Source organism: Corvus brachyrhynchos, unplaced genomic scaffold (genome assembly GCF_000691975.1).
Source record: "Corvus brachyrhynchos isolate BGI_N302 unplaced genomic scaffold, ASM69197v1 scaffold54, whole genome shotgun sequence".
Lineage (NCBI taxonomy): Eukaryota > Metazoa > Chordata > Aves > Passeriformes > Corvidae > Corvus > Corvus brachyrhynchos.
This window is the reverse complement of record NW_008237902.1, coordinates 775,895-797,134: the sequence shown is the minus strand read 5'-3', so window position 1 is coordinate 797,134 and position 21,240 is coordinate 775,895. Positions and strand designations below refer to the sequence as shown.

General features: G+C 38.9%; 1 protein-coding gene across 2 annotated transcripts in view; it reads left to right on the top strand.

Annotated features, from left to right (window-relative positions):
- SPOCK1 (sparc/osteonectin, cwcv and kazal-like domains proteoglycan (testican) 1) overlaps positions 1-21,240 on the top strand; it is a 279,078-nt gene that overhangs the window by 149,912 nt on the left and 107,926 nt on the right. For both annotated transcript variants that reach the window (XM_008632635.2, XM_017732962.1), the window contains one exon: positions 9,128-9,242. In XM_008632635.2, coding sequence (XP_008630857.1) covers positions 9,128-9,242 — 115 coding nt within the window. The remainder of the gene's footprint in view (positions 1-9,127; positions 9,243-21,240) is intronic.

The following is a 21,240-nucleotide window of genomic DNA, read 5'->3' as shown; positions in this document are numbered from 1 at the left end:
TGCCTTCCAAGAGACCCAGGCTGATTTCTAGACCCTGAGTTTTGCTATCCCCATTTTAAATGCTGAAAAAGATACTGAGGCAGAGTGACAAACTCATTTATCCCAAGGCATGAAAAAGGCAATGGTAGAACAAGAAGAAAATGTAAGTGTTTCCTTCCTGGCCCATTGACTAGGACAGCCACTGCCCGTGCACTAAAGTGTTAAGAACATTAAAAAAAAGGGTAAATTTGGGGATTCTTCCCTGACATATTGTTTCAAAGAATGTTATCAGTGTTCTACCTTATTCATTAAGTATAAAATCACAGAAACATAGAATGGTTTGGTTTGGAAGGGACCTTAGAGATCATCCAGTTCCATCTCGCTGCCATGGGCAGGGACGCCTTGCACTACACCAGCTTGCTCCAAGCCCCATCCAGCCTGGCCTTGAGCACTTCTAGGGACAAGCTTATATACTTTATCTGCAATAGCTGATAATGTTCGGAGCCAAATTCTGTTTCATTTATCCTAGAAAATAAACATAGGAACTTAATGGAAAAACTAGAGTTTTTCCTCATTTCCAGAGCAGAATGTCTTATCTCGTTTCCCATTTAAATACAGGCACGTGGAGGTAGGCAGCAGCCTGGCTGAGAATTGCTGTAACTGTAACGACATTGACATTCAGCCTGTTGACAAATCAGAGAATTCCTACCCAGAATTTTTATTGCTTGCTTAGCTCTCTACAGTGCTGTGTTAGAGAAGAGTTGTAATTATGCATACTGAAATACTGATTTGTAAAACCAGTTTGGTCCTTATTTTTTACTATTTGCTGATAGAATCAGTACTAACAGTGATGCAGTTTTTCTTCTGCATTACCTCTAAAAATATGCATTAAAAGATAGGCTTGTTGTTCATGTTTTGAAGTGAGATTTAATGACAAAAAATATCTATTGAATAATAAAATTTGATTGGTTAATGATTTTCCTCCTGAAAAATACAGAGGAGTTCTACATTGTTTCAATTTTATTTTTTTCTAATCATAGTTCACAGTATTAAACTTCATTATAGCTTTTAATCAGAGCTGGAAAAGGGTTCAGTATCCTATGAGTTAGCTATCTGAATTAAATCACAGCAATTTTTTACCCATTATATTACTACTTCAGTTAAATTCCAACAGCTTCAGAAGTATTACAGAAGTGTTTCACAACATACAATGCAACTTCTCTCTGAGCACGTTAAAATATATGTTTGTATTAATCTGAAATGGGAAAGGTATATCTTTAATTATGCATGAATAACTTCAAATATTATTTTCTGAAGAAGGTATAACCTGATTTGTTTTCATTGGCCTTGGAGTAAAATAATTTGTATTAAATGAAATCCCACTAAATAAATTATAATTCACTGCAGTGTAACAGAAAGCAGAAATAATCTACATCAGTTCACAGGAAAAATTATATCCAGCATTTCAAACTTACCACAGGATTATTAAGTCCAAGCATTCAGAATCTCAAAGTTAAATTAAATATACTTTCTCCTTTTTCATTAATTTGTGATGATTTACAGTCTTTTGTATGGCTTTGACATTATTAAACCTTTCTATTTTTTATTTTCAGTATTTTTCTATCAGCAAAGAGAATAAAATCTTTCTGGCATTTGGACAGAAACAAAGAATTCAGTTCTGGCACTGGGATCTGGAGGTTTAAGGAGATCAGGTGGTGTCACAGGACCCACATTCAATGACAGATATGCAAAATACAGCCTCAGCTTTTTACAAAACTTGAATCTGACTTAGAATCCTGTGGCAAGATGTTATCAGCCAGCCTGATCTACCAGTGTAGAGCTCCAAGTCTGCCTCTCTCTTTTTCTCACTCTCATTAGCTAGGAAATTGAACTTGAAAGTCTGAGGGAGGGTGTGCCATTCCAGACCAGGGCTGGCAGGGCTTGGAGGCACCCGGGGGGCAGAGGCGTGAGGTCAGCAAAGGCTCTCCCAACCTGCTTGGGCAGAGCAGGGAAAGGCTGGCGTGCTGGAGATCACTTGGAGAGCCTGGGATAGAGACTGGGTCCTTCCAGGGCTGTGAGAGGCCACAGAGCTGACATGGCGGAAGGAAATGGTCACGTTTAGCTCTGCTCCTGTCCTGAGGATCTGTTATGACACATCCTGCAGAACTGGGCCCTCCCTGCAAGGCAGACACAGAGGTTTCCGTATTTCCTCCTGTTCCACCAACTAAAGATTGGAGCAGTCTTTTGAAGCTCTTACTTCCATCCCAGGAAGCTTGAAGCTGGACCCCCTGGGGTTTTGGGGACTCTAAAACAGAAGCTGTAGAGCTGCTATCATTAAATATATACCAAAGCCCTCTGAGTCCTGGAGAATGGGGTGATTTTTATATCCCACTGCTTCCGGGAATTAATAATTGAATGGAACATCTGACCAATATCCTTCTGTCAGGGGGCTTTTTAAAAGTCTGTTTTGCCTTCAGCGTGCCAGGATATGCAGAAACGCACCCTCAGGTATGACACGTACAAGCACAAATTATCCCATAGTGGAAGTGCTTGGAACTGAGGGGAGCATCGTGGCACTGGTGCAGCATCATTCTCCATTGAACTGATGTGAGTGAGCCATCCTTGCATGTAGGGTGAGCCTTTGCCTTGCGGGCAGGAGGGTTGTTCATGCAAAGGGCACCTGCACTGAGGGTTGTGACTGATTATCACATCCACCAGTGGAAGCACATTTCCTAACTTCCAGTCCTGTCCTATTTCTCTTTTCTTTGCCTGTTTTTTTTTTCACTGCATTGAATTTCTGTGTATTCATTAAAAAAATTAATTTAAATACCAAGGGTTCTTATCCTTTGCTTCAGAAAGGAAATCTGTAGAGTCCTTTGAAGCATCTTCTGCCTTGGATGGCCCTCAGCAATGTCAAAAGCAATTATATGTCAGTTATAAAAAGTGATTTTTAAAGTGCCTGTAAAAATTAAAATAGATGTTTCTGTGCACTGTATCAGAATCTTCAGCCACTCAGATGTTAGAGTTTTCCAAAACAAAGCTGTGCAAAAAATACTACACAGGGATGGAGCAAATGCTGACAGTTCAAGATGTTATTGCCTAACTGCCTTGGGAAATTCCATTTACTGAAAATAATTCACATACATGTTTGAAACATTCAGTAATTAATTTTCAACTGAATTGATTTCTGTATCCAAACTGCTCTGAGGAGAGAGAGAGACTTAAATATTTGAGCTGGCTATTGGAAGATGTGTTCTCTCCTAAACTTGGGGGTGGTCTAACACAAACGTTCTCCCTAATGAAGCCGAATGATTTATGTGAAGATTTGCAGAAGCAGAATAAAACCATTGGTGTTATTTACATTTATATAGTGGGTGAGTCTTGTAATCTGTTGTTAAATAACACTTTGTAAAACCAGAGTTATTAATATAATCTCTGAGAATAAATGTTACACTTAGCTCCAACAAAGAACAAAGTCTTCTGAAAGGCTGTAAAAGCCTGGAATTCCACCAAGGGCTTCCTGGGGCGTCTTGTCCATACAAGGGGGATGGAGTAGTCCCATTGCACTTGGATTGAGCCCCACGGGCAGTCTAACCCCGGCACACGGATTGCTTCAAGTTTACCAGTAGAGCACTGGAAGCCTAGCATGCCTTCACAGAGATGTACTCTTTAAGTTAATATGGATTACCATGTTCACCCTAGAAAAAATAGCATAAATTCATCATAAAGCTGAAGAAGCTCTAACTCTGATGGGAAGGCTGTGGGGCACTTTGAATGACCGAAACGTTAAAGCCAAAGCTGGTTTTAGCCAGCATGTGTTGAAAACATGTCCTTTCTCAAGCAAAAATCAAGAGCAGTTTGTAGGAATTTTTATTACCATGTTTAAGCTGGCTTAATGGCTCCTTCACATTTGCTCTATGATGGCTTTCAGGACAGCATAGAGTAAAATTCCACCAAGGCACTAATCAGCTGCCTCAGTCACACTTTCTCTTTGGTCGTCACTGTGCCAGAAGTGGACACATGATGCTGATTTGAAACTTTCCCTCCTAGATCTGAAGTTTGACATTAGTTGCCATTTGAGCTTCATGCTGAGTGGGGAGGAAGAGTCAGAGCCTTCTGTCCACTGCTTGCCCAGACCTGCTCATGTCCACAGCTTTCCCATTCCTGTCTTTCCCTTTCCTGCCCATTTCCTGGCCTCTACAGCCAGGAACTGTGCTTTCCTTCTCCTGCCTGCTTGTGGAGTATAGCTGGAATCAATTAACACATAATGATAGTGAAATGCACACATATAATGCAATGCATCATTTAATTGAGTGACTTAGTTTTATTATCAATTTCTTTTGTATTAAAGTACACACTAGGATCTTTGCATTGAAGACAGCAGGTCTCGTTTTCCATTTCATCATGCCTCTCCCAGCAGATGTTCTTCTTTACTTGTATAGTCAGAACAGTTCCAAGGGGATTGCATAAAAGCAACTGCTCTTGACATTGCATTATGCAGGAGTATTTTTGTCATTGAGTGATCATAGTACTTATTGGCAGGCAATTTTAAAAACAAACCCCCCAATATTTACATAATGATTTTGATTGTGCAATTCATTTCAGCTTCACTAAATAGCTACATTTTGAAATTACTCTCTTCCGTCTGAGGAATGGTCATAAAAACAGAATCAAGCTCATAAATCTTGTTGTGAACTAGTTGTACAGTTTCTGCAGGATTACACATCCATTGCTGTGAGACATTGAAAGTATTTATTTGTTATCACCCTTTTAAAGTCAAATGTGTGAAAAGTAAATTCTCTCTGTTGTGATTAACACGGTGACCCACCGGCACAACATATGGAGCTACATTCTTACAGAGCAACTTCTCCCTGCACTGCCATTGACTGAACTGAGATTTTCCTGCAAGTCGTAAGTCTTTTTTCACAGTGGTAATAAATAAAAACGTGAAATGTAATAGAAAAGTATCTCAAGCGCTGTTGGTAGGTCTTTGTCCAACACTGATTTATATTGCAAATCCACAGCTCTGGTGAATGGTGCAAGGAGGGGAGAGGGAAAGTGTGTTCAGTTCATAAGGGAGAGTTCTCTGGTCTGCTGTGTGAAGCTGGGACTGAAAGAGATTTGGAATGCAGTTGGTGTTTGTAGACCTTTTTGGTATTGGAAAGCAATGTCAACACCATTAGGAGGTTAGGAGGCTGATGCAATCTTGCAGTCCCTGGTGTTTATCATCTACCAGTTATTTTGGTCTCTCTGTGAGATTACCACAGAAGATTTATAGTTTTAAGAGAGAACTTCAGTTGCTCTGCATAATAAAACCTAGACCAAAAGAAAAAAAAAAAAAGCTTAAGGACAAGATTTCTGCACCCTGCACCTCTATTTACTTCTTCCCTTGCACTGTCAATTCAGGAAGAGACTTCTCAGCTCTGAGTACAAGGATGGCTTCCCAGAAAGCAAATGTCAGTGGCGGAAACCTCTGGGTGTGAAGTCAGGAAGAGTGAGATTACCTCTGGACGTAAAGTGAGGAAGAGTGAGAGATTCATGAGCCAAGATGAACTTTTTCTAATTTCTTAAATTTTTCCAAGATAAAAGTCTTCTGAAAATGATTATACTGAGATGTCCAGTACTATATTTCAGTCAGCTACCTCCTAGGATGGACACTTCCCTTAGAGACCAAGTATCCATGGGAAATGCTCGGAACAGGAAACCATGGAGCCTGGGTTCACAAAATGATAGGCAGGATGACTGAAGTGGGTTTTCATCAAAAAATTTATGTCCAAGTGAAAAATTTGATTCCACTACTGGCTGGACATATATCTCCTTACATAAATGTTGAATGAACGCTCACCCACTCTAAAGTGAGATTAATTAATCATATCAGTTTCATCTTCAGACTCAGCCTAAAGAAAAAGTGGAAAAATGTTCACATCTCAAAGCCAGGCTTAAGGTATTTTTGTTATTACTGTGCAGACAGAGCTGAGTGCAGACTCCCTGACATAGAGACGGGATTGCTGTAGTTTTCCTTTCAAGCTGATAAAGTAACATCTTCTTCCCACTTTATTTATTCATTTGTACTTTTAGCTCTTCATTTTCAAAGATTTCATACTCATTGCTTTAGGACAAAAAGAACTGTAATGACAAATATGGTTGTTATGTTTCATCTTATTCCCAAGGGTGTGTTCTTCTTCTGATGATCAGCGTCTGCTCCTAGTCATGTAGAAATCTGATTAACAAAGCATGATCTTTGATTAGCATATTTCAGAAATTGTTTTTTATTACAAGCTCTCCTTAGGGCTTGTGTGTTGCTTAGCAGTAGAACAACCTTCCAAATGTATTTAACATGTTGAGGAACTTTGCAGACATATAAAGCGCTACTTTGAACTTTTATGTTCATGTGGATCATGCATTCTGCATAAGTGGGAAAAAAATATCAAGAAATAATAATCCACATTGTGGGGTTTTTGCTGTCTTCTGACAAAGCAGTAAACTACTGTTTTGAACTGCACGTAAGGACTGTTTGTAGTGAATAATAAACGATGCTTCTATTATGTGTTCTATTTAAAGATTTTCATGAGCTTTTCCACCATGAATGAAATAATGCACCCAACACATCAGTTGCTTTATTTATTATTGTCAACATTATGATTGTTTTCAGATTTTAGAATCAAGTCACTAAGGTAAAGAAAGTTGAGGCCTGATTTGTAAGGAAATGGTGGCTGGGATTTCCAGCCACATCTTCATCCATTGCTTTCCTTCAAACTGATGACTATTCCACTGTATTTTTTCTTTTTGGATAGACAATTTTTAAATTTCAAAATATTTGAAAGTCATGTTACTTTTACTAGTAATGTATAGTGTGATGCTGTTCAGAACTGCATGCATTTTTATTGCCTTAAAAGACCTAAATGGTTCCTGAAATGGTTTCACCGATTAGGGTAAATTTTACTGTGAAAAAATGCTAAGTATTGCAGCTGTGCATGATGTCACATAGACCATGTGGGCCTAAATTTTGCTTCTTATTCATGCCAAAGTAGTACTGACTTTCCAGGCTAAACCTACATCCCCCCTTCTGCAGGTTTTGGCTGATAGAAAGCTATGAGCACAAGGCCAGGCTGTGCTCGCCAGCAGCCCAGTGCTCCTGGCAGCTCTTTGCCCCCGCTCCCAGCCAGCTTGCACATGTGATTTTTGTTGATGCAGCATTTTACATTGAGGATGTGTCACCAGCAAAAGCAAACAACGTGCATGGGCTCTGGCAACAGAGCGAGGCCAGCTGCAAGCGAGCAAAAGTTCTGGTCATTAAATTTGTGTGTGGATGTGACCTTTGAATTACCTCAGCCACTGGAACGATGATGTGGTGACCCTGCACACTCCAAGTGGTGCTCACTCATTAAAGGCTTTGCAGAAGGAGGGTGTTTCACTCTGGTTTGCAGTTTAAGAATATCCAGGTAGACAGCCAGCTCAGGAAACTGTGGCTTGCCATTTCAATCCCTGTCAAACATCGGCTTCAGTCCTTAACTCAGTCTCCAGTGAGTATGAAGTAAGAGGATTTAGAAGGTGTCTCTCACTCTTAGTGTTCTGGGAATGTAAAGGGCAGGGAATCAGATGCTTCTCATCTGTCTGGCTTAAAAAAGACACGAAAAGGCAACAGCAAAACATCCCTGAACAGCCTTTGGTCTTTCCAGTGGGAGAGACCCTGGCTGCTCAAACGCTGCCTATGTGTTTTCCTAATGGCAACACACTGAATGTTGATGCTTTATTGTTTATGGTGTAGGAAACAGATGGTCTTTTCTCCTTCCTTGCTCACTTCACCTCTTCTATCAGTTTTAATGGTTTAAAAGAAAAAGCTTTTAACACTTTTGCTTTGTTTTTACGATTTCCCCGTCTTGCACCAAAGGCATTCCAGTAAATACATATGCACTAGTGAAGCTTAATTGCCCATCACAAATGTGTAATGGGTGTTAATGTGGCAGGAGCTTGTAGCTGTGGCTGTTTAACCCAGCACAGAACAGCTGCAGCACTTCAGACCCGCAGGAAAGCAGAAGAATCCTCTGCTTGTTGGAAATATATTTGCTCTCAGAGAAATCTGGTACATAGCAAACTGAAATTTCTTGTACTTCAAATGGTCTCCTTTGAAAGTTTCTCTGATTATTCAGTAGAAGTGAGAAATGGTTATCATAAATGGCAGTAAGAGCTTTATACCATCCCCAAAATCAAACCAAGAGTTGCCCATTTCCAAGAATGGACCAAGATGTGAGGAGGGATGGGAGAGATAAAATGGGATTTGAAGACATTGAACAGGAAGTCAAATCCGTGGCAACAGAACGTGCAAAAAGAGCTTCTCTAAAAATCACTTCTCAAAAGTGAAATTTCTCTGTATGGCTGGGACTTCCCTTCTGAAGTGTTCATATGACCATATTTTGAATATTTGTAATTCATCTTGGCAGATAATGTCTTACTGCTGATCTTTAGAAACCTCCTTTTGTAGAAGAATGAATTTAGACAGAGAAAGTTCCAAAATTTGCAGTTTCATATGGGACAAGAGCCTGGACATATTTGCTCTGAGACAGCAACTCACTGTGCTGTCTAATCCCACCTCTGATGGCACTGCTGCTGGTGCAGGTTGTTGTATGAAAGCCAGGAGTATTTTGTTGTTATTACTGCTCTTCTACTCAAGCATTTTAAATACAGGGGATGCTTAGCTGTAAAAATTAAAAATTCAACATAATATCTGAAAATAATATGCCAGTTTTACAGCATCTGTGAAATTAAATTTATTAGCACTCTGCATTATGTCAGTTAAATACTGGTCATTTTGTTATATGAGTACATTTTATCCAAACATAGCTTTTCTGAGAAATAAACAGCGTGATGTAGATTGTTAAATCACCCCAGGTCTCACGTCTAATATTAATGTGAATGCCAATTAGATCACTGCTCAATAATCAGTCTTTAAGCTCTTCATCTATCTTTCTGTGTAAAGTTCTCTCCTTCACATGCAGTCTGAAAACAGCAGCACGTACTATAAAATATCAAAGTATTTGTTCACTCACGAGTGGGAGTGTTCGTTCTAACCAGTTGCCATCTGCCTGCCAAGAGAGACCTCTGCATGCATTTCTCACTTTCTTTTTTTAATATGTTTGGTTTTTTCTAGCCCTTGATCCATCCAGAGATCCCTGCCTGAAGGTGAAGTGCAGCCCACACAAAGTGTGTGTCACCCATGACTACGAGACCGCGATTTGTGTGAGCCGCAAGCAGCTGGTGCACAGGTGAGGAAACTTCCCCTTGCATGAGGCTTTTGTGTCCATCACAGACATCCAGTATGGGAGAAGAAGTAAAATGAGAAAATTCCAAAATTAATATTAAAAACCCCATAATTTTACAACATTCCTTTAAAGTTTAATTTCTGTTAAAAAAAAAGCAAAAAAAGACAAAAAGAAGTTTTTTATTTATAACTGAGGCTATTTAAAAAAGATGACCAGAACATGCTGCATCCTGTGGTGTGGATTGCTGAATTCTCTTCCAGTTCTGGGAGGGATTTTCTCCCCCCAGAGAGCAGTAATTATGTATATTTAAAAAACTGAAAACATGAAATATGAAGACATTGTGCCAGAGATATCTAAAGTTCCAGTAATTTAATTGGAAGTAATTAAAAGGAGATCAATGAAGATTTTTTTAAAAAAATATGTCAAACCTCTGCTTAAATTTGCTAAAGACCTGAAAAATGTTAGTAGAATTTTGTAGATCAACTCCCTTAGAAGTTATACTGTGTAACTACAGAAATCTCCAGATCAGATTGCTGAATGACTGAATTAAGAGCAAATGAACTAGCTAATATGTTACAAGGCCAAGATGTTCAAATTAGACCACAGAACTTCACAGAGAGAAGCTACAAATAAGTGAAGAAAAGCCTACTGATCATGGGTTGAGATGTGCTACAACCAAGAATTAAGAAATTTATAAACAAATGTTGAGGAAAAAAATGAACTTTGCCCTATTTTGGAAGCAGAACTAGTAGAACCAGTAGGGGAACTGGGGTTGTTGAGTAGCTTCAGAGCCTGAGTCAAGACCCAGAATTAAACTGGAGAAATAAACCCCTCCACTTGCCTACAGATATGTGACAGAATGAATTGTGTACGGCTGTAATGAGCAAGTCTGAATGCTTGGTCTGCACTTTAAGGAAAATACATTGTCTTGCTTTCATTATATTTAAGTGATAAATTTGGGGACTGGTCTTCAATTTCTCTCTGTGTTTAGTATGGAAACAAAAATTTGCCTGTTACACAACTCAGGTCCCTAAATGTTGTTGTCAGCCAAGATTGTAGTTTGACAACTGTTTAAGGCAAACTGAATTCAAGATGATCTGGTTCCCATGTACTAGTACTACATCTCATCTCATCTCACTGTCACCTGGTTGAGGAAGCTAATCCTGTAAGAAAAATTTGTCTTTGATTGATAATGTAAAACTATAACGTGCATGAGGCAGTGTGTTCAATATTTGGTTTTCAGTATGGAACGATCCCTGGAAGAAGTTAGGAGTCTGCTGTGTGCAGTGCTTACATTCTAACGATATTTTTGGCATTATTTAGCTTACATTTTCAAGTTAGGATGGATTGAAACCTGGTTTAAATCCTTGCATTATATAGTAGTCCTTGTGATATATAGACATAGATGTTGAGCCAAATGCTTTCTGAGCTATTTCCAGTATTTAATGTCCCCAAAGTAGTCAAAATGGTTCAGAGGAATGGTGCAGAGGAACTGAATATCCTTTCTTTGCAGAAACCAGGCTGCGTTTCATGTGATCTCTCTATGATTCCTCCACTGCCTGCAGCTGTTCCAGCAAACCTTTGAGTAGCACTGTGACTATGGAGATGAATCAAAAAGTATTGAAAACTTACTTTGAAAATTCTCCAAACAATTTCCAGCAAGTTTTGCAATGCTGAAAGAACTACCGCTGATGTGTGATAGTGGCACATATAACCCCACTGTGGTTTTATTCTCCAGGTACCCAGCGACCCTGGCCTCAGAGGGTAGATAGGTCAAGGGGGGAAGTAACCAGGGCAAATTACCTGTTGATTTGAGTCAGTGGAGTGACACCCCCTAAAGGTTTTCATCTGTAGTCCCACAGCGTTCTGGTTTTTCTGTGCCTGAGCTCAATGCTGCTGTACATCTGACTCCAGTCATTTTTAATACTGTGTTAATCAGGAGTAAACACATTAAAAGGGGTGGAGTTGCACCTATTTAAAACCAGTGAAACTCTGAATATATTAGTGAGGACACATGTAATAAGAATTACCAAATAACACGGCGCTGTTGGGATTGTTTTGCTCATCCACGGTGCTTTTGGGTGTGCTCAGGAGGATTTTCCATTTTATGCATCATTATCAACTTGCTGCAGTGGCTTTACACAGTGTGTAGGCTCAGCAAAAAGCAATCGAGAGCAACACCTTTGTTATTGCTGGGTCTCCCAGACAGAGCTGTGCTGGTTTGTGTCACCCAGTGCCTGGCCTGCTGGAGAGCTGCACTGCAGGGAAGCTGTGGTTTTCTGGGCATAGTGTGTAGCAAACTCTGAAATCACCAGTGCCAGCACTGCCATTCCCATTTCATTTCCTTTCTGCTGGAATGCCTGCTTTTTAAACCACTGCAGGAGCTTAGTAGCTGTGTAGAAAATTGAGTTGCATGGAAATGTGTTATTTAAGCTACTCAGACCCTGCCCCAGGGGCAGTCTGGCCTCTCCTGTGCAGCATCTGCAACCTCCTTCTTTTCTGCTCCTCCTGCCCTCCACAGTCACCTGGTGAGCAGCCCTGGGCCTTGAATCATGGAATGGTTTGGGTTGGAAGGGACCTTAAAGATGATCTAATTCCAACCCTCCTGCCCTTTGGATCTACTGATACAATCAGCTGGTTCCCCAATTAACCTTGCTGTGTTCGTAGATTTTTTTTCTATTCTCTTGTTCCTTTTCATACTGATTCTGAAAATAATTGTTCTTCATTCGTATATTATGTACAATTCAGGGAAAAGGGCATAGCTCAAAGGGAACTTTGCAAAATAGCAGTATTTAGATTCCTGTTGGTATATTTATCCATGTTGATTGTATGTGTTTTATTTGTATATATTTTCTTGAAGAGACTATCACAAGCAGAAAGATGGGAGAACCCAGACAATAACAGGGGGAAACCACTGGGTAGTTTATTTCTTTTTTTCTCTTTCTCCGTGGGCATTAACCAACCAATTTTTCTAGTAAACTTTTAGTACTTTGGGAGTCAAGGCAGAAGATGTCTGAGAGGTATTTCAGACAGATAATAGAGTTTTGTCAGCACATCCTCCAAGGCGTTTACCGTATAAATTGGACAGTACATTTAGAGAAAAGGCAAGACTGAGATGTAATTGAAGAGTGTGAAAAAGATAAATTTGGAGGTACCTTCTTATATGCTTAATAGTCCTTGTACTAATGATAGTCTTATGAAATCTTTTGGGTGGATTAAAACCCCTTTCAATTTGAACATCTATGAGGAAAAGTCTTTATTAGTTCAGTTTTGCATGAAATGCAGTAGTTAATATCTCTCAAAGTTTTCTCAGGCATTTTCAGTCCTGTAATACTTTGGGCCATTTGTCTCTGCTGGTGCTGATAGTGCTGCGGATGGGAAGGAAAGATGTCACTCTTGGGCTCTTTTCAAAAGAACAGAAGAAGAGAGGATTGATGTGAAAATAATGGGCGTATTAACATGTCCAGGGTTTACAGCTTTTTTCAGTCCATTTGACTGGCAATCACCAATAAGTTCATCACTGCAGTGTAAGTGACTCACAAAGGTAATCACAAAACTTCTCTGCTTCTCTGCTGTGTCTTAGAAATCCAGCTATTTACTCACTGTTTCTTCAGGACTTTTAAGGATAATGCTGCTGACAAAAGTCTACTACTGAGTTTCTTACTTCTTTTTTTTAAGATCTGGACAAGTTCCCAGATAAAACATCTGTTCTTCAAAATTACACGTCAAAACCTCGGTCTGACCAGCATGGCAGTGTTGGCAACTACACTTATCCACAAGGAGCAGACAAATCTCCCTCTCTTTCTTTACAAATCCTGCAGCTGATACACCATTTCTGGTTAGGAAGGACCCTGTTCAAAACAGTACAAGTAAAGTACTGTTTACAGTCAAGTAAAACATCCCCATGTCCGAAATAGAGCATTTTTGTAGCATTGCTCTGGTTTGCCAGTGGAGTGCTTAAATTGTATCCAGAAGGGGGAAGAAAAGCAATCACTGCCAGGACATCAGTGACCCACCTGCTTTGGAGAACTGCTGGGAGCATTACAGAAAAATCTCTGACCACAGCAAATGCACTTTTAGGGATTTACTGAGAAGTTGTGCACGTAAGCAAGGATTTGAAACAGTGCTATTCCTCAATGTCTATGGTTACATCCACAATCACCTTTTAAAATGTGCTAAATATAGGGCCTATAAACCCAGTCCTGTTGCTTTGCTCTCCTCTCTGACTTCTGCCTGCCTGTGTTTTCTCCTGCTTGCTTCACAGCTAAATGCAGATGAGGGGTTGGCACAGCACCAAGGGCTCCTCTGGGGATTACAGCTTCCTGTGCTGAAAACCCGACTCCCACATCCCAGTGCCTGACTGATGCCATGGACGGCTTGGTCCTAAGCTCATTTAATTCTGCCTGATTTATGTGGTAATGTTTATCAAAGCCTGAGTAGGTGAGAAATCCATAGGAGATTATCTTTGGATCAGCTAATACCATCAGTTGGCTCCCCAATTAACCTTGCTGTGTTCATAGCTCTTTCCTATTCTCTTGTTCCTTTTTACGTTGATTCAGAAAATAATTGTTGTTCATTTGTGTATTATGTACAGCTCAGGGGGAAAAAAGCATAACCCAAAGGATACTTTACATAGAATCATAGAATCTTAGAATAATCTGAGTTGGAAAGGACCCATCAGGAACATTGAGTCCAACTTCCAGCCCTGCATAGGACACCCCAAGAATCCCACCATGTGCCTGAGAGAATTGTCCACATACTCCTTGAACTCTGTCAGGCTTGCTGCTGTGACCACCTCCCTGGGGAGCCTGTTCCAGTGCCCAGCTTTTTTCTCATCTCCAACCTAAACCTCATGAATACTATAAATTTTTTTCGCATCTCTAGTGGTCTGTAAATTCTGGGATGAATTCACAGTTATGAGTTAATTTTTACTGCAGATTTGTTTATAGGCATCAAATGAATTGTTTTCATTGATAAATGTTTTCAGAATTAAGGGAAGAAAATTGTCCAGTTCAGAGTCAAAAGAAAATCTTTTGACCATTGTTTTATTAAAAAAGAAAGCCATTTCAAATATGTTGGATTTTTTTCCCAGGTAACAATACAACAATATTTACAAGTATCTGCAAGCTGGTTTGAACGCTCTAAAACTGACTTTTCCTGGGAAAAAAAAAAAAAAGGAAAAATAATTTTAAAATGTTTTTATGGAAAACCTTTTATCCACCTCTGGTGCTGAGTGTTGCTTACTCTATTGGCATAGATTTTTGCTTCAGAAGAAAGAGCATTGAAATATTTGATTAAACACACAATCACAAGACCAAACAGGTTGCATTAAATTTCTTTCAAACAGAGATATTGTACTGGGGAAATTGCCAGAATTTAGGCTTATTATTCCCAAGGATAGCTCTGACAGGATCTTGGAGAGTTGCTTCATTCCTCAGTGAATGAATGTTCTAGACAGGAACAGGACTGAGTAAATGTTTGTTGTTTGGGGTATTTTTTGTAAGTTGTTAACTCTAGTGCATTACTCTATAAAGACTGTTATTCTTACTAATATCCAGTTCCTCACAGTACATTGCACAGTTTAACTGTGGCTCGTGCTGTTTGTCCAGAAAGAGAAATGAGAATCAGGAAAATCAGAGAGGGGCCTTTGAGGTCACAGCCAAGTGCAGCAGATAATGTGATGTGCAAGGGGTGTGCAAGTGATGTGTGCAAGTCCTTGGAGGAAACTTGAGAGCTTTTAAAAGTATTTCATCTCCAGATTGCCCAACAACAAAGGATGCCTCTACTGCAGCACAATAGATTGGAATTTTGCAGCAGACAAGTAACAGACACATGGAAATCAGGAATGTTTGTTTTGTTATGTGGTCCAAGTTGCCTTTTAATAAGACAGAGAGCACATGGTGTGATGTGCCATCAATCTGTAAGGGCTCAAGGGTTTCACTGACTATTAAGAGAGAATAGCATAAGACTTGGGCACTATCCTTAATTCCCCATTACCATGATTTCTAAAATTTTGATTATGAAAATTATGATCTAAGCATGAACTCCCAAAGGTTAATAGCTTTCCTCCAAGACAGTCTCCATCAGTAACTGCCGGGGATTCAGTTCAAGGGTGTTTGAATATTGGAACAGCACTCACTGGTTTTAAAAGCAGATCTTACTCTACTGAACAGGATCATTTCTAAACTGTAGGTCTCATTCTCCAAGTGGTCCATTTCTCAGTTCAGCTCTGCCTACATTAAATTGCTTTTAACTAAAGAGACCCTGGGGAGCGGCTGTGGAGGGACTGGCTTTGATCTGATGTGATGATATGAGCTCGTTCAGTTCTGAGCCTTGAGAATGACCTACTTGCTGCCAGGGGTTTCTGCACAAAATTCCTCCAGCTGATTACTTCTTGGAGGAAGCTGGCTGTGGTACGTCCCCTCAACAGACAATTCATGTTCCTTTTCAGCTGTTTTCTGGCTTTCCCAAGCTCTAGGTATGCTGTTGACTTCAGTGTATTTGAAAACTCAGAGGTAGAAGACCCCTGAACAATTAACAAATTTATGAAAGATCCTTCCTTGACTTTAAGTACTGCAGTCATCTTTAAATCTGAATTCAAATAGGATTACTGACTCCAAGCAAAATGTGCCCGAATTTTACACCATGCATTTTTACACCGTGAATTTCCAAACTTCCACAGAAAAATGTCCACATGAAAAACCGTGGTCAGGCAGAGCACAGACATCTCCCATGGGAATTGCACGAGAATGTCACCAATAGCCTGGACTTTCTGCATCCCAAGACCAGTTAGCCACTCTGCTCTTCACAGAACTGCTTCATGCTTCATCAGCTTTAGAGCTCATTAGAGTAGTGCAAGGTGATGGACTCTTATCGGACATGAGGAATTTTTGAAATATATGATAATGCACAGTTCTTTTATAATGGGTTTTAGAGTGTGTCCTCATCCCTGTCTGCATTGGCCATGCCAGCAGATGAACTTGTTCTTACTGTCAGCAGGGGATTTAGTGTATTTTACTCACAGTCACCAAGTGCCAGGCTGCTGGGTGAACATCTCACTGCTGAGGTCATTGGCTTTTACCCTGCAGCTCCGGTCTCACTGTGCTGTGCTTTACCCTGAGGCTGCTGCAAGCGCAAAGGAAACACAATGGTTATTGAGACAATCTCCTGCTGCATTGTGCCTTTTAGACCAGTTTCAGAGCACTCACTGAAACCACCTGAATACCTCTGGGTACCTTCACTATTATCAGAACGTTTTTATATTGAATAGAACAAGAAAATAACTTCTTTTTTTCTGCACTTTAATTAACATTTATAAATAGTTTTTGCATTTAAAGCTACTATTATTGAATGAGTTGAATACCTCTTTGTAATATTCCTGCTCTTAGTACATCTAGTTGTATGCTTGTAGCAGTAGATAAAAATGGACTAGAAGTGACTTCTGGGATCATTAAATCTAATCCCTCTGCAAAAGTACTAATACTCTGCAAAATTATCAAATAAACTTTTTCATAAGCCTATCAAGTTCTATCTTAACAATAATAAGGTTTTTTGCCTCCTGTACACCATTTGCATGAATCCTGAACATCTAAACCTTTCTGGTTGGAAACCTGCTAATACCTAGCCTAAATTTATTCAAATCCAGCTACAACTTCTGGAGTTTTCCTAAATGGTTCCTCAGTATTTATTTTCAAATAATGACCTTCTATGATTTTGATTTGATTAGATTGGGCAAATGTTCATAGTCTTTTCTTATAAATGAAGCTCTCTCTCTTAAAAAGACATTCTTCTTGCCTGTTTCAGTTTTCCTTTGTAACAGAGATCATTGGGTTTGACTGCTGAAATCAGTGAAGAAAGAAACCAAAAATTATCAATTTGTCTTCTTGCTGTTTAAAGTCTTTACAGATCTTTGGTTTTTCAATGACTGAGTCATCACTTGTTAAGATTTTAATCTTTATTTCTTAAATTAATTCCCTCTTTTAAATGGCTGTTCTCGATGTGCCTGCTTTAAACCTCTGATATTCTTCCATCAGCCCTGGTAGAATGCGTGCAGCTTGGAAGTCTTTATTCCAGGTGGGCTTTCACCTGAGCTTTCTGGAGAACAGTTCTGACTTTGATGCTTTGTGATCTCTAAATTGATATATATTGTAAATGTGTGTGCAATTTGCTGCTTTAAGCACTTCTCCATAACATAGCATTCTGTATTTGTTTCATCCTCAATTGAAACATACACTAATTACTTTTCTCTGTAATGTAAAACTTTTTTTATTAACATGATAACAAAAGGTAGGGGAGAGAGAGTTCGAAATAAACTCAAGCCATACCTCATTTAGCATTACATATAAACTATATATAAAATGCAGTGTTTGGAGTTTTGAGCTCTGACTAACATGTAAGCTAATGTATAATGCATAATATAAAATGCGTGTCTGACAGTGAACTTGTGATTGTAAATTTGTGCAGCAGATTCATCGGAAACACAAGCCAGCAGGAAAACTTAAATATATGAAAGGTAAAATAAGGGCAACATCATGTTTGTTCTTCAATGGTTTTACCATCTCCGTGGGTTCTTTTGGAGAGCATAGAATTGGTGATATATAAACCTCTTGACGTAGTTCTTATCAGCATGTTAAGAGCTACCATCCAAAGCTAAGTTAGTATCCAAAAGTTCCTGTTTCCCTCGAGATATCTGGAAGAAGACAGAGTTAAAAGTTCAGTCACCTCCTCCATGGCATTTGTCTGTTCCTGACTTGGATTGTGAGATGTTGATAGCATAAGAGACGTTGGCTTTTTTGTTGTTTGTAAAGCTCCTCTTGCTCACTTTTGAGTGAGCAAGAAATGAAAACAGTAATTGGTATAAATGTCATCTGCTTGGCAAATGTCATGAGATTTGCCAACAAATGAATAATGAACAAATGAATAAAATTGGAAGGGATTCACTGCCTTTGAATCCTCATTCTCTAAGAAGCTGTTATGCTTTGCATATGGAGTAGCCTCATAATTCCTGGATTTTCAATACTTTTTCAATCAATCTTCATACATCATCATCACTATTATTAACATACAAACAGGTCAGTATAAGAGGATGTGGGATCCAGGAGGGCGGTTCCACAGCTCCCTGGATTCCTGTCAGCAGCACTACATTTGATCATTGACCCTGGAGGTCACATGGGTGTATTTTTGCTTGAGCTGTTGCCTGACTTTCTCTATGACTATGTTAATCCTTGCACGACTTGGAATCTCCAATATTTTCAGGTTTACCACAGCCCAGTAAGTTACAGATGTATTTCCTGGTTCACCTTCTCTGTATTTTCAGTAAAAATCTTAACCATAGAATTGCTGGAAGCAAATTTGTGATAATATTTAGTATGTGCCTCCTGCTTTTTATCCCTGTCTGAAGTCTGTTGAGTAATCCAGTCAGTCATAAATTATTATTTAATGTTCACAAATGACCTCCAATGCACCGAAAATTACTCTGCATTTATACAATAATCTGTTTACTGGAGATTCTAAATTTATTGCTGGTTTTTGCTGTAGAAGCCCCAGGACATGAATGTGTTCAGTCGAAGTCTTTTTAGTGCTAACAAAAGCTATGCTTTGTAAGATGGGACTGAAGTTTACAGTAAAGGAATTTTATTAAAGTTTTTCTTCAATTTCACATATCCCGTTATATTGGAAAAAACGTTACATGTGCTGCATTTAAAATCTGCCTTCTGGTAAAGGGCATTATACATTCCAATTGCAGTCAATATTAAAAACAATACAGTTTGTATGAAATTTGCAAATCAGGCCTTAAAAATACTGCATTTCTTTTGATGCTGCCAGTTTGCTGCTTTTTCCAACCATGTGTCTTCCATGTGATACAGACTCAACACACAGAGCTTTTAAACCAACTAAAAACTGATCTTTATTGTTTGCAAAACAGTTCTTTATTTTACCTTTGCACTGCTGAGATTTGCTGGTTATTGCTTCTAAAGCCTTTCCCTGGCAGTGGAAGGCACAAATAACAACAGGCTGAAATTCTGATCAGTTGGGTCAGGCTCTTCTATACCTCCTGCCTTGAGTACTCACAGCTTCCTACTCACGTGGAGGGCTCTGCTGAGGGGGAAGCTTTGGCTCCTCCAAAGCTGAGAGTGGTTTCCAGCAGAGTTCTGCTAAATTTCACATCTCCTTCAACATCCTTCGTTTCAGGCACAAAACTTCACTAGGAAAAATGATGAAACCATATCCAAGATCACCCCAAGGAATTAATCAACAAGCTTTCATTTTTGAGTTAAAGCTTGCAAAAAACTTACACTGTGGAGACATTTCCGCAGAGGTTTGCCAGTTCCAAACTAGATTAACAACAAAGAGGTGAAAGTCAGCTAAAATATGAAATTGAAAAAGGTAGTCTTTGGTGTTTGATCCCTTTCCAGAGCCATGCAGTTCCACCTAATGGCACTCTTGTGAAAGAAATAGCACATGAAAACAATAAAAAGGAGTTTCTTGCATCAATCACTTTCTTATTTGGTACAAGTTATGTTATCAAAATTAACTTTTAATCTATTACTTCCTGCTTCTTTAATATTTCAATATCTATCATTCTCTTTTCATTAAAAAGCTTATATGATTGCCTCCTTAGTGCTCTGCCAGAGCTCAGCAAGAGTTCAACCTACAGATTTTCAGTTTGGTCATTTTGTATCAGATTACTTCAACCAATGAACCACAGATGACATTATTTATGGGCATGAGCAACCAAAGTACAGTCTGTTCAAAGCTTTGTCTGTGGGCAGTACTAAACATAATTAGAAATCAACCCAAAATATTTTGCTTCTTTAAATATGTCTGTGCAGGTGTCACTGTTCTACTTCCAAATAGGTGATGCTAAGCCATTCACCTTTTAGGCAGGAAGAGTAATACCTTAGCACACTTTTGAAGGAATATTGCTTGTATCTCAAGGTTTAAAGCAGTCTTGTAATATATGATAATTTAATTCCTGTGAGCATCTTCTACATCTTAAGAAATAGGGCAGAAAAAACCATGGACATGAGGAAGACATCCCTGCTCATTGCAGGGGTTAGGACTCAATGATGTTTTAAAGGTCCCTTCCACCTGAAACTATTCTATGATGTCTTTGATCTCTGTATTCATTCAAGGCTACTTAACTGGCTACAGCTCAGAGCTGTCTAAAATAAAAAAATAAATAGGAAATCTATAATGAAAGATTCCATTACATTAATGGAACGTAATTATAAGGAAACATTTCTACAGATCTGTGCTATTAAATCTTTGTGGAATAGTGGGGGTAGGAAGATTAACAAGTTTTCAAATTAGTTAAGAGAGAATTATCAAGCCTTCATTTTGTTATCAATTATTGCATTTATGTTCTCTACTTTCACAATGAAATCCTAAAAGATTCATTGCAAGTAAACACAGAATGTTCAGTAACTGCAACTTAAAAAATCAAGATTTCTGGCACACTCCATAGAGTTATTTCCTACTCCAACTAGTGTTTTAAAAAAAAAAAAGATGAACTGCTTGCACTGCAGTCAGTTTAAAATTGCCACCTCTGAAATCAAATATTGCAATTAGATAAAGTACTTAAAACTGTGGGGGTTTTAATGTTCTTGGATTAGCTCTTAACTTTGTAGAATTATCTGTGTAGCCTTTGCAGTCTCAGTCTGCACTCGACTCCTTGCTGAGATTTTTTTTTTACATTGGAACATTTTGAGAAAGGGAAATAGAAATAAGCTTAAAATAAAAACAAGCTTTCAGCTTTAAGCATTGAGTAGATGTGTTCTGGAATCTTCTGACAAAATGGTTTTCCTGTCAATTCAACAAAACATTTTCTAGCAATGTAAAGAATAGTTCTTGACAAGAAAGTCTCTCACCTCAGAAATGTGAGTAGGATGACAAAGAGACCTTTAATGTAGAATGTAAAAAAGAGAGGTTCAAGCCTTGTCACTCAGGTAGAATAATCTTCTGGATCTTCTGGTGAGTGGTTATTGACTTTTCTTTCCCC